This window comes from Taeniopygia guttata, chromosome 2 (assembly GCF_048771995.1).
Source record: "Taeniopygia guttata chromosome 2, bTaeGut7.mat, whole genome shotgun sequence".
In the NCBI taxonomy this organism is placed as follows: Eukaryota; Metazoa; Chordata; class Aves; order Passeriformes; family Estrildidae; genus Taeniopygia; species Taeniopygia guttata.
The window spans coordinates 49830945-49845219 of NC_133026.1; the positions used below are offsets into that span (position 1 = coordinate 49830945).

The following is a 14275-nucleotide window of genomic DNA, read 5'->3' on the forward strand; positions in this document are numbered from 1 at the left end:
CTTTTCCACCTTCCTTGCAAGCAAAACAAAAATCTGTATTTCTTAGACAGTCCTCATAACTATAACTGAATTTCATTTAAACATGCAACTGAATTTAAGTGAACACATGAACTGTGCTGTGATGACACTCAATATCTTTAGTACTAATAATGGTTTTGATGCATTTAACACACACACACATGAAAATCAATTGGGTTGTGGCTTATTGTTGTTGTTGTTCTTAATCCTTTCCCAGATATTTCGTACTTTGGATCTTCAAATTTGGAACAAAAGCATAGTTTAAAATGTCATCATTTTCTTTGGAATGGAAACCTTGTTTTCTACAAGGTGAAACAGCAGCTGTTGCATACATTCAAGAAAGAATGCAAAGAGGAATGCTTAGTAAATGCACTGGGAATATAAAACAGGAGGACTGGGGTCTATATTATCTCCTGTGAGAAAAATTATACCAGATTTTTGACAGTAATATATGGTCATGGAAGGAAATTCAAATTTATTCATAGGCAAAGTTTTTCAAAAACTATGAATCATATCTGTAAAGTTCATGGAAAAAATTAAATTAATCAGGATGGTAGGAATACACCCGTTCAGTTTCCCAAAAGGCTGTGTCACTCAGTCACACTCTAATAAAGGCTATTGCCTGCTCATATGAGGTTTCATTTATACTAATATTTAGAAATGGCTCACACTTTATAGACTGACATTTCTAAAGCACTCAAATTCAGGATGTGAGGAATATGAGTGCAAGAAAAATAATATTTTTTATTTTTTGTCATCAGTTGTAAAAGCCCATTACAAAAAAGTTTATCAAACATAGATGAGACACAAACAAACACAAACTGTCCTGTGATTGGTCAAATGCCATAAATAACAAGCAAAAAAGATATGATGTGAATATTTCTGCATCACCTCTGTCTTATAGGCTGAATTATAGTGCTCTTTACTGTGAATGGGTTTTGTATTTTTTATAGATCACACAAATATTAGTTGTTTTACATTAAATCAGACAACTTTTGCTTATGGTACATATTATAAGCGAACTGCCTTAAAACACAGCGGGTAAATGAAATGTGTGTAAATTGCACAGTCTGAATATTTGAAATGTGATTTAGAAGGGCCTTAAACAGTTGCTCTGCCTTTGGTAGTAAATTTCACCTCCTGAAATATAAAGTAGACTGAAGCAAGACTACAGTTTTCCTCAGTGCATTCCAATTTTGAGTGTGTGTGCAGTGGAAATTCACATATGATACTGATTTGCTCTCTCAGCAGATGATCAAACTGGATGATGTACATCTCTTATCACTCAGCCTGGAAACCAAAGACTACAACAAAAAACTCCCATTGCTTTACATGGAAATATATAGTCCTGATACAGTTAGCATCTGGCAACAATCCTGTCAAACTCTGTACACCTACAGCCAGAGATTACAGTGATGAGTTTTGCCATCATTTGTAGAAGCATAGTAATGATAATTATGCTGACAAAAGCACCCAAGAGAAGCACAGATGTTAAGAGATATTATTATGCAATCTATATTACTGCTCATCTACATAAACTTAGTTGAATAATCCAAGTTGCCACATTTACCATAAAATAAAGAAGAATACTGACATTTTAAATGAAAAGGTAAGCCATTATAAGTGTATTTTCATAGACAAAATTTCTCAGATCACATCATGCTTTCATAGCAAAAGGTCTTTTGAGAAGACAGCCATAATTTCCCACAGAGTGCCTCCAAAGTTACCCCTTTCCAACTGAGTTTCTACCCAGGAGTAAGCAGAAGAAAACCAGAGGACTTACGATCTCCTTGGCAGCGCACAGGACCCACAGACACCTTGGCTTCAGACCCAGGCCGGTCAAGGTCTCCAACCACCACCTGGCTGACTGGTAGGTGCTCTTTGTATGACAACATCCCACTGTCTTTCCTCCTGAATTGCAGAGACACAAAAAGAAAGCAATTGTTAAGCATATGAAATTATTTTCCTTGATCTAAGCACAAAACGAATACGTATGCAACAATTGCATGCAGCTCAAACCCCATTTTATTTAGCAAGACCACAAAAGTTCAATTTATAGTCATGTTTTTGAGCTCCTCATTTCAACTGTAGCAAGTAACCCAGTGCTTTTTTCATGCTTAGAACAAATCACTGTGCACAGTTGCAATCTTTTTCCTTTATTATTTCAAGAGATGAACCAACTGGCATTGTGTTCTTTCTTCCAAATAGAAAATGAAATAAGCAATATTTAATGAGGTGCTTTATCTCTCAGCTGGTTTGCCTCTGTGTGTTTTTTTGGTTGCAGTTGTGGCAGCCCGTTACATTACAGCTTGTTCCTTTGTAGTATGTTTTAATATTCCTTGTTATAACTTTGTAATGGCTCATTCTATGTACCCCATTCCCTAATGGTTTAGTCCTGAGTTGTTTACCACAGTTTTCCCCGCCAAAATGTATGTCAATCCACATGTCAATCCACCTGTATACCTCCCTTGTTCCCTTGTCTTACCCCTGTCTGTCAAAGGTAGCACACTCCTTTGGTTCTGGAGGGTTCCCTGTCTTTCATCCCTTCCTGGAAGCAGAATTGGATTGTGAGGTTTGCTCCCTCCCCGTGTTGGCTTCTCTTGGGGAGCTCTTACCCTGCACCCCTCCCCTAATGCCTCCTATTGCTCAAAGGTTGTGTCCTCCCCGTCTTCCCTCTGCCCTTTGAAAGTAGCCTCTTAAGGTTCAGATTTGTCACTTGCTCTGCCCCGCTTCGAGATTAAATCTTTGGAGATTCAGATAAGTGTCCTTCCCTTATTCCTGTGCCTCAGTTTCCTCATGCTCTGTGCCTCTGCTGTGCTCCCCAAGCCGCAGAGATCACCGCCACCCACACCAGTCTGGGCAGAGACTCGGGGCAGCCGCTCGTGTGTTTGCCCTGCGGCCACAAGTGGGACAGCCAGCCGGCCAACCTCCATCCTGTGGCCGCTGAGAGCCAGACACAGCAATATTTTTTTTTGTTGGCTTGTATTTTTGTTTTTGTTTGTGTTTTTATTTTTAATATAAACACACACATAAAAGGCTAAATTATCCTCACAGGAAAAAATGCCGTATATACAGTGTTAAGATTGTAATTTTTGACAGAAAAGAAAGAGGAAACAAAATAAATCCATCTATTTCTCTCTCTTTTATCCCCCCTCTTTTTTTTTAGCTCTATCCTGCCATGTAATTTGGTATCTAAAGTAAGGAACTTTTTGATCTAAAATATCGATTCCTTTGTTCAAAAATATCACCAGATGAAGGATGAATTCAGTATCTAGAAAAGTTAACTGAACCTCACAATATGACCATAACTGAGAACTTGTAATGATTTCAGGAAAATGAAAGTCTTTTTCATCTCTAACTTGGAAGGCTCCAAGATTGTACTCATTATATTGCTAATAACTGGGCAGCGCAGCAGGGATCTGCATGATCTGTGGCAATATTAAGAGTCTTCCAGTAGGACACTACTGTTTTCCTGTAGCATCTCTAGTCATCATCCTTATTTGGTCCATTGAAAGCGATGGAAAGTAAAACATTATTTTAAAAAGAAGCACAATGGAATTAGTTAAGATAATAGCCATCACACTTTCGAACAACAGTTCACTGAAACTAGTGTCTGTTCTCTGTGATGAAGAGAGTAATTAGAGATTTAATAAGTAGAGTTTTCCAAATAGCGGGTGACTGTTTTACCTAATCTGTGTGTTCTTCCCCTTCAGAAAATTTCCTTCTTTGTGTTGTGTGACTCTTTGAGTTGCTGAGATCATTAACCCTCTTTGGCTGGACACAGCTACACCAGGTGCTCTGTCGGTGAGGTTGCTACAGGACATTGATAGAAAGGGAGGAAAATGGAGTGCAGAAACCCTGTCAGGCTGCTCCAGTACATTGTGATCATCCCCAGATCACCATGCCCTTTACAAAGGCATCCTTTTCATCAAGTTGGAGATAAGCATTATGAGAAAAGAAAGATTAAAGGACTTTCCATTTAAGAAAGAAAAAAGTGAATAACAAAGGCAAGTATATAGACCTAATCTTTGTCACTGCTAAAGACTTCATCCTTGGGACCCACTCCCTTCTAATAGAGGATAAATGTAGGTCAACACTTTGCTCTTTCTGAGGTTTTCCTCTGAGACTAGCTTTCTCTCCTGATTTTTACTCTTTCAAATAACAATTTAAAGTTAGATATATCTATTTAAAATAAAGAATTTTTGAAAAGCAGTAAAAAGAAAAGTATTGGCATGTCTCTTTTTTCTTTCTTTCCTCTTTCACAAAGCCACATAATTTTTCAGTCCCAAATAAGGATGTTAAAGGGCAGCAGTTTTCCTGTCACCAATAGCTTTCCCTTTCTTTGAAGGAAATAAAAAGGAGCAGTAACAATTTTCTCCCTCTTTACTGATAAGTTTTTACTCATTTAATATTTTATTTATGCACTTAGTGATATGGTCACTTTAAAGCCGTTGCCATGACAGTACATGTTAGAGTTCCTTTCAGAAATAGCCTTATTTTCTGGTCATCTCTTACTTGTGTCATCATTGTAGCATTTTCCCCGTACTGAAACTATTGAGGACTGGGAGTGTTGAACTAAGAGTTGAGAGAGGTGAATTGCCATTTCACCAGCAGAACCTGGGTAGTTCTTTCCCTCTTAACAAAAATGGGATAATGATGATTTTTGTGCCACATATGTGCAAATAAGACAAATAGACTCAGAGACTGAATAGCTCTGTTATGCTTTTCTAATATACTTGTAGTTCCTCTGGATATATGAATCAGTGCTGACAAAATCAAAAAAGTTTTAAACCAAAGACTGATTATTATGCTTGACTTTGTACAACACACTTAGAAATAATCACAGCTCAAACACTCAATTCCTGCAAGTGATAATGCTTCTGACAGTATTTAAAGACTTTGCACATCAATAGGGTGGAGAAAGTCTCTGAAGTTTTTCCTCACCAAAGAAAATCCCCTCAAGAGAATAAAGATTGAATTCAGAGAGTGTCATATTCCTATTAATAGCCAAATGGAAGATGAATGAATCTGATCAAATCCTGTAATTATTACCAGGAGATATTGATGAAATCTCAGTGTAATTTTCTATTCCTAATTTCTTTTCCTATATATAACAGTCTGCAAAGTGCTTCAGGGTGCCTTTGAATGAAAGTAGCAGATATTACTGTGAGATTTATCATTGTTTTGATTATGATCATCTACTTACTCTTTATAAGCATTCAGTGGTATGCAAAAAAGAAATGCATTATATATGTATCAGCAAATGACATATTCAAAGTAATGATAAGATTCTGTATCATTACTAATTTGTTTATATAATGATTTAATACAACCAGACTACTGCTACTGGAGTAATTAATTTTCTCTGATTTTGTTAGACATCACTTAATTATCAGCCCAGCCATACAAAGTGAAACAAATAAAGAATGGACTACAGGTAGGAATAGACTCAGTTTTAAATGACATTATTTCATGACTCGAGGAACTGAAGTTATTTTGATGATACAACTAAAACACCTGTGGGACTGAAATGTAGTGTTAAGCACACATAATTTGGTGATTAGTAGTGGTTTGAAGAATGCTAACTCCAAAGTACCACAATTTCAAAGGTACAAAATTTTCCACCTCTCATAAGACCCACGTTTTTACTATGTGAGCACCTCTGTATAAATACCTGCATTTCCATAATCTAGCTGAGGGAGGTGTAAAGCATTTTATCCCATTAGCATCTGCAAACCAATGCCTGTAAAGACATTGTGAAGGGCAGAGGCACACTAATGCTGGTATTTTCTCTTATCCAAGAATATCTGGCAAGAATTTTATTTATATTAAAACTGCTGAGAAGAATTAATATTACAGACAATTTAATGAACAATGCAACTTTGGCAGCAAATGTAATAATCTGGAAGCGAGTTACTTGGAAATAAGCAATATCTAATTAATAGGATTAAAACCAGGGCAAACAAAAACTAGAATTAAAGCAAAAGTAACTCATGAAAGGTTTTGATAAATTTAGCTAACTTTTTAAGAGACATACTATGCAGCACTAAAGCCATGCTTTCAGATTCACCCTATACCCAGGGCTCTGCCCTTTGGAATTATAAACTGCAGACCATATACTCTAGGAGAAAAATTTTTATTTCCACTGGATTTTTCTGTTTTCTTATGGCTCTTTTCTCCCTTTTCTATGTGTCTTGTCACCTCAGATGCCCTTATATGTTAAGTTGGAGTTAATGACTCACCCTTGATTTGTCTGACAAGGGGTATTATGGAAAATTTCTCATTACTGTACAGGGTCATAAAAACTGACAGATGACCATAACTCAATTTAAGTTTTTTCAATACTCTGGCATTGGACGGGATAAGATCCTTGGAAATACGTGGCTCCTAAAAGCAAAAGAAGGAGGAATTCTTACTGTTAAGACTGATCTTAAAGCAATTAAACTTCTCTAACATGCATAAAATATTTTTACTTCTGAGACCACTCACCTCCTGATAGTCTAACCAATTTGATGAAAGATCATCTAATCCCAGCCCCAAAATTACTAACATGAATCTATAATTTGACTTCTAATTAGTAAAGATAAATTATACCAAAGACATGAGGCTGATGGCTCAGCATTCACAAGTAATCCTCGTTTAGGAATAACAAAAGATTGAATTGACTGTATTAAATTATTTTAAGGGGAGATCCACTGAGAAACTGGCCAGAAATATGTCTCATTAAAAAAAATCCATCAGGAAGGAGACTGAGACAGTTGACACTGGTTCTACAGATTCTCTTGCCTGAAAGCACTTCTTGACTTTAGTTTCAAATAGGAGTTTGTAAGAAACTGAATAACCACAGAGAAAAGTGAATAATAGAGAGAGCAAATGGGGCTCTGCTTTCTTTTGAACAATATGGAACCAGTTTCCAGTGAAAATCTTAATTTTCTCAGTATTTGCTCGTATTCTCCTTCCAAAAGACCAGTTGAGACAGAAAGTTTCTTCAAGCATGTGGCTCCTCTTACAATCTTAATTTCTTTAGTGTTATTTTGAAGAAATAGATGAAATATATGGATTATCTTCTTTTGAGGTCCAGCAAGTCGTCTGACTTGATTTTTAATTTTTCTTATTTCTATACTGAGATATTTTAAGAAAAAAATCTAGGAATTCTACCATGCTCTGATCTTTGCATCTGTCAATAATTTAATCAATTTTATGTTGGGGTTTCAATTTTTTTAAGGAAGTCAGGGGACATATGTGGCATTTCCTTTAGAAGAAATGCTAAATTTGGATGTCCCTTTCACCTTGGGTAATTACAGAGACAAGATTACTTGGGATTCAGCTGAAGCCAAGAAAAGAAACTTCTGTGAATGTCGAGCTGAAAATGGATGATATGGGAATTTTTAAAGGAAAACTTGACATTGGAAAGGGCAATACCTTGCTCAAATAATGTTTTCCTGTTAGTTTGATCTCATTTGGCATTTTAAAAGCAGTATTATTTGATCTCAAAATATTTCAAAATCAGAAAATAATTTTAAAAAATAGTAGTTTATAAAAATATTAAAAGTATCCCACAATTAACAATGCCCAAATGTTTTCTAGTCATCCCAAAGTTTTAAATGCTTTGTTTTATGACATAAATGGGAAAACTCTCCTCCTAACAGGTCTAATCAATTGAAGGACAATAAAATAATGCCCCATTCAGCTACTCAACATGCTTCAGAAAGTTTAATGTCTTTCTTTGTACATCACTTTGACAAAAAGAAACCTACATTTCTTCCATGATCCCCTCACAGATGCTGAACTTTACTGTGGAACAGCAAGCTACTGTAGCTCTAAAGGAAGAAAATCATGAAGAACCCTACTATTTTCCCCTGTTCTAAAAATTACCTAATTTAAATCACTAAGAATTTTAATTACACCTCTCTATATCTGCATGCATTACAGTGACGTTAATATTTTACTGTGTGGATACTAGAAGCAGTTATCTAATGAAATGTACATCTTTAGTGTCTGTACTACACAATGTACTGTTGGAAGGTCTAGTCAGATAAATGATGAATTCTTCACTGCATCTCATCTACTGACTAACTTCATGCCTTTGGATCACATCCTATCAAACTATCAGACCGAATGTACTTCTGGCAGGATTTTTAGGGTACAAGGATCTGTATTGGAAGAAATATTAAAAATCTCAGAGCAGCAGCTCAGAGGCTTCATTTCTAGGAGTTCTTGACAACTTTGACAGTTTTATTTTGTATGACTGAAAGAGCTAAATAAAAATAATTGACTATGGCATGACAAAATAACAGATGGCTATAGTTAATGCTGACTTCAGCCCCTAAATGCCAGTTGAGTTCAATACAGTACTGAAGTGCATAACTTTGTGTTGAATTTGGTCCAGAAAACTGAAAGAAATATGGTACTTACTGCATCCAGAAAATGTCAGTAAAACCCAATTGTATGAGCATGTACCAGAACTCCTACACTTCCACTGGTACTTCCTGCAGTGTTCATCCTCACATGATATCTATGCTTATACCTCATACAAGACTGAAACCACCTATTGGGGCACATGGGGAAAACAAGGATGCTTGTTTTCCCCATGTCTTGAGTTGCTTGTATAGCTTTGACACCAAATATTTGAAGAAAAGCTTTATATTGATCACATCACAGAATGAAGCACTTGATTAGATAACCTCACAAAATCTCCATATGTATGATAAAAGCGGCCAAAAGAGGGCAATGAAGCAGGTGAGGGGTCTGGAGCACAAGTCCAATGAGGAGCAGCTGAAGAAGCTTGGATGTTTAGCCTAGAGAAGAGAAGACTCAAGAGAGACCTTATCACTCTCTACAACTACCTGAGAGGAGGCTGTAGAAAACTGGGTGTTGGCATCTTCTCCCAAGTAACAAGGAAAGAGGTAATGGCCTCCAGTTACATCACATAGGAAAAAGCATACCAGGACCCCTCTTCTAAATAATAACCTAAGTAGCCAATAAAGAGACAAAATATAGGAGAAGAAGTAGTGTCATGTGCTATTAAAATTCTGTGTTACTATTTGACTATTTATTTCTTTTCTGTAAAGGCTCCTGCTGCATCTGTACTGTTTTTTAAGAAAACTTAGGTATTTGAGCCTATTTTTGAGTAAGCGCTCTCCATTCTACCTGACCTTGAAGTTTAATTGTGCAAACCACCACATCTTATTTTCTGTATCTGTAATCAGTTCACATTCTTTAAATACTGTATTTCAAGGGTATTGCACATAATCTGAGTCCCCTCAGAAGTTCTGTTTCAGTCCTTAGAGGCAACTATCACATTGTACTTTAATTTTGTCTCCAGTCTCAGCCCCAGAAGATTGCTTCCCATTTTACTTTCATGCGTGTGTGGAAGAAGGCAAATCCCCAGCAGTGATCCTTCTCTCAAAGAGGCACTTACCCCATCAGGACAGATGACCAGTTTTATTTAGCCTTTCTTACATAGTACACAGCTTGTACATCTGTAGCTCTTTGCTCCTCACAAGGATTTCTTAACCTACTGCTGTTCAGTGGAATCTGGAAGCTAGAATCAGTGATCCTATAAATTATTAGTTTTTCTTTCTACTTATCTAATAAGCAGAGAAGTTGTTTCTAACTGAAAAACAATTATTAAAAGTAAAAATGAATTCTGCATCAGGACTGTGATTTTTTTGATGATGTTGTAATCATTTGTTAGACCTATGAAAGGTAGACCCTTTAAATGGTCTGGTGAGTAGATGGGGAGTAAACAGCTATTAAAAACATGCCAAAGTCAAATGAAGGAATGAATTTGTAACAACCATCACTAAACAAACACTCTACCAAAATGAAACCTTAAAAGATTATCTACAAATTGTGCTATGAACAAAATGAATGTTGTTCCTGTGTCTACTGGGGAAGGAAAGTGGGGTCTATTAACACGAAAGCACTCTAGTTAGAAGAAGAATTAAATATCCCACAACAAAACATTTTAAATGTACACTCATTCATCAGAAATAATTATCTCAAAATGAATGCTCCAAGATATTCAAGCACATTTAAAACAATGGTGCAGCATAGAGGTAATTAACAGATGTCTGTATTCATTATGTAAACTTTGCTATCAAGCACAAGGAAAACTAGGATGCTTTCCCTCTGCTAGTAAACAGTCACATATATCTCTTAGAATTGATTTAATTTCAATTAGGCTCCTTTTTTAGTGCTTTTGCTAAAAAGATGGATGACCCTGGTTCCAAGTGATATGCAAATTTATCCATAGGTTAATTTCTTCCTTACCTTTTTGTGGTTTTGTGATATCATTACCTCTTGTCTGTGTGTGTATATATCTCCACACATGGTGGAGTAGCTGGAGAAATGAGAAAGGATACTACACAAGGTACTTACTGAAGTTTTAAAAAAATTTGTAATTCCTGCAATGTGTACAACTGTGTCAGCTCCAGAGGCAGCTGGGTTCCGTGGGACTGTACATAGAGATTCTCTCACTGCATTTACACAAAGCATTATGAGAAAACTGAGTGACAGAGATTAGGATTTGAGCCACAGGGAAGGCATGCTATGCCACATTTTGTGCTAAATATTAGGCCAAATGCAGATGTCCTTGCTTAGAAAAATCTGTTTTGCTGCACTGACTGTTGAATGTCAAGCATTTGTTTAACATTTTGTTGATCATACCTATACAGGATTAGTGACCTCTTCATCAGCCAGATTGCTCCACTTTATAGCTCTGGTGGGTTTCCATTATCCTTTCTGTTGGTCTTTGAGCTCAACTTTCCTTACATTACATATCACCACATTTTTTTCTAAACAAAAGGCTGGCACAAACTTAGCAGAACTCAACATTCATTTCCTAACACAATTCCATCTAAGCTCAGCCTGTCTCTTCCTAGGACAATACTGGATGAACTCCCCCAAGATTTTTTCTACCACGTCTGCTGTGACAGCCCTGATTGCATGGACTGAAATGGCCCTGGACCACAGGTTTCTAATAATATGTGGCAATATAGTCATGAACAAAGGAGGCTGATGATGAAGTGAGTGAGATTCCCTCTCCCTCTATCTCTAAGAATGGTGCTTTTCAGGACTCCAAGCAATTCTGGGTAGATTTTACGGGGAAGCTGATCCTGAAGCAATCGGGTTATGCCTCTCTGGTATTTCAGACTGTGGCTTTTTTTATCAGCTTTAGGTGAAGACAGAAATTAAAATATAATATAACATAGATCAAAAAGCCTAGGGCTCACAGTATTCACAGATGGTGCACTGAGAGCCTTGCAAATGTGGAGGTTCACTTCAGTGGCTAGGTATATGTTAATTTGCCAACTGCTGATGCAAGTTTTCTTTCCCCAGAGCTTAAATGTAGTATACTGCAGATGCTTCTTACCTTAATACAAGCCTATGAAACAAACGTTGCCTCATGGATGTAGGGATACCAAGAAGCCTTTCACTTCTACCTATAGCAAAGACTGTGCATGCAATGCTAGAGAGGTTGCAGTCACTCATGTCAGCTCTCTGCTACTGCAGGCAGCCACATCACCTAATGTCCTGAGAATATGAACATGTCTGTACTAGTTTAATCCAAGAAGGACCTAATTATCTTTACAGTAGCTCATGTTGTGTTGTGGTTTGGATTTGTGACCAAACCAGTCCAATATAGGGATGGTTTTGCTATTGCTCAGCAGTGCTTACAGGGTCAAGGCCCTTCCTGCTTCTCACACCATGATGTGGAGGAGGAAGATGAGATATTTGGAGTGACTGCCTTTGTCTTCCCAAGCAGTCTTTACACATGATAGAGCACTGCTCTCCTGGAGCTAATCGAAGACCTGCTTGCCCATGGAAAGTGGTAAATGAATTCCTTACTTTGCTTTGCTCAAGCATGCAGCTTTTGCTTTATCTGGTAAACTGTCTCTATTGCAATCCAAAAGATTTTGGACTTTTCCATATCTCTCCTTCATCCCAGTGAGAGGCTCTCAGCAAACTGCTGTGTGGAGGTTAACAACCTGCTTAAGAAGAATTTGTCTGTTCTTCCCCAATACTCTTATCTAAAAGCTATTCCAGAATGACATTCTTCACTGAAAATGTTACAGGGTGAACAGTACTTGCAGCATCCATTTATAGACCTGTTTTCCATGTCTCTGTTAAATTTTCTCCTGAATCTGTGTCTGCTTGCACAGCCTCCTTTGGCAGCCAGTTCCAGGAGTTCACTAGTGTAAAGTAGTACATTTTCCCTATCTGTTTAAATGATATCTCATCCCAGATAACAGGTTGGTACCAGTTTTTGCTGTCTTTGTGCTCTGCTCGTGTGCACTGTGTAACAGTGTTCTACTGCATATGAACTTCCCTTTGTTTCTTTTCCTTTGGCAAAAGACAAGAAGTGGTTCCACATGTATGTAACAATACCCCTGTTCCTTCTGAGCAAGGGCACAAACGTCACAAACCTAAGGGCACAAACCAGAAATGTGGTCAGCAAGGAAATTACGGTCACATTATCCAACAAAACACCCAGTCATGAAATGGTTGGGATGGGAAGGGCTTCCAGAGATTATCTAGTCTGGCCCCCTTCTTAGCCTTCTGGAAGGTGTGAGTTATTAGTATTAAAAGACATTTTTATTTAAGCCTCCCCCACCCCATGTTTACAAATAATAATATTCTACTTTAAGATAATACAGGAGTCACTGGTAACAAAGGAACAAAACCTGGAAGTTTACTGATACATTCTTCAGCTGTATCAGTATAATTAATATGGAATTTACATGTGTTTTTAGAAGATCACAAGTAATTTGGAAGCATTAATATATCAGAAGTGGAAACTAAAATTATCTAAGAATCATATATGGCTATAACTTTTCAAGTCAACCACTAGAAGGTTCTCAAGAAAGTTGAATAAGTTATGAAAGTTAAGCAAAGGCAGGCTGAGTTGGTAGGTTAAAAAATCAAGCACATGATTGTTTTCATTGTACAACTAAATGAAAGATATAACAAGAGATATAATCATCAGTATGTCCATTTCCCCCTACAAACCCAAACTATTTCAGTCACACATTATGTTTGTCACCTATAGATAACTGCTACATGTAAAAGTCTCTCAGTTAGAAGACTGAATCAGCATAAATATTGTATGTAGTAAAAGACTAAATTGGCACATGCATTCAAAAAACACACAACTTATTTAGCAACTGAAGCTGAACTACTACTGTGATAATGAAAGCAAAAAGAAAATCATGTTTTGCCTACATATTGGTTCCTTATAATATATATTTTATCATGTTTTGCAGATGGCAAGAGCAAAACTAACACTGAGTCAGAGAAGAAACAGACACTGAATTTTACAAAGAACTGCAGCTTGTTCAGACTGCCTACCAAAGAATTTTCTTAACTTGTCTCATTATCTCTTTCAAAATACTGAAAATCCTCAGCCTGTAATTTTACAAAGGCTTCATAGCCAATCATAGGATTGTTGCATCATTTTGCAACTAAATTAAATCCTCAAATTTCAGGAAGTGTACATAAGCCAGAAACAGCACATCACAAATATTAGCAGAAAATAACTGGAAGATCCCAGTATCATCAAGCCTAACCCCTGCAAGCCCTGCAACTGGGCACTTCACTATTCAGCTTGGACAGCCTATTGGATACACTAGAGTCAAAAAGTCATTCCTCATCCATTTCCTATAAATGAATGAAAAAAAAAAAATCTGAAGCATGCAGAGTGCTGTCTTTAGTTCAGACTTTTCATTCTCTCTATAACTAGAGTGCTCTTCTGTGGCAATAGGAGAGAAAGCTGATTCTTCAAAATGTTGTTAGAAATACCTGCTTTATTCAGCATTAGCTGTTTTAAATCAAATGTTCCAGTCTTTGGAAGGGTGCCTGTCATCTTTACATCACCACATTACATCATGACAGTGGTCAAACACTGGCACAGGTTCTCCAGACGGATCCTGGGATGACCATCCTTGAAGGTGTTCTGGGCTCAGACAGTTTGATTTCACCATCCCTGAGCAGCAGGTTAGAGCTTAGGAGGCCACTTCCAGGCTGAATTACTCTGTGATTTGATGAGTATGTGTATGTATAGATGAGTATTGTGCAAGAACTCAGCACCCTCAAATAGTCTCCAAAATTATCCGTCTTTAGGAAAGGTATTTAAAGAGCTTTTGCTGCCATGCTCAGTTTCCTCAATGATTATCTCAGTTCTTTACCGTAGAGTTAAGCAGATCAATGTCTATCTTCATTCTAAACATCATTTTGCATTTTTTCAGCTTTCAGA

The 14275-nt window shown here is 37.1% G+C and overlaps 1 protein-coding gene across 2 annotated transcripts in view; it reads right to left on the minus strand.

Moving 5' to 3' along the window:
- CNTNAP2 (contactin associated protein 2) overlaps positions 1 to 14275 on the minus strand; it is a 1027622-nt gene that overhangs the window by 164817 nt on the left and 848530 nt on the right. For both annotated transcript variants that reach the window (XM_072924024.1, NM_001193337.1), the window contains 1 exon segment: positions 1802 to 1929. In XM_072924024.1, coding sequence (XP_072780125.1) covers positions 1802 to 1929 — 128 coding nt within the window.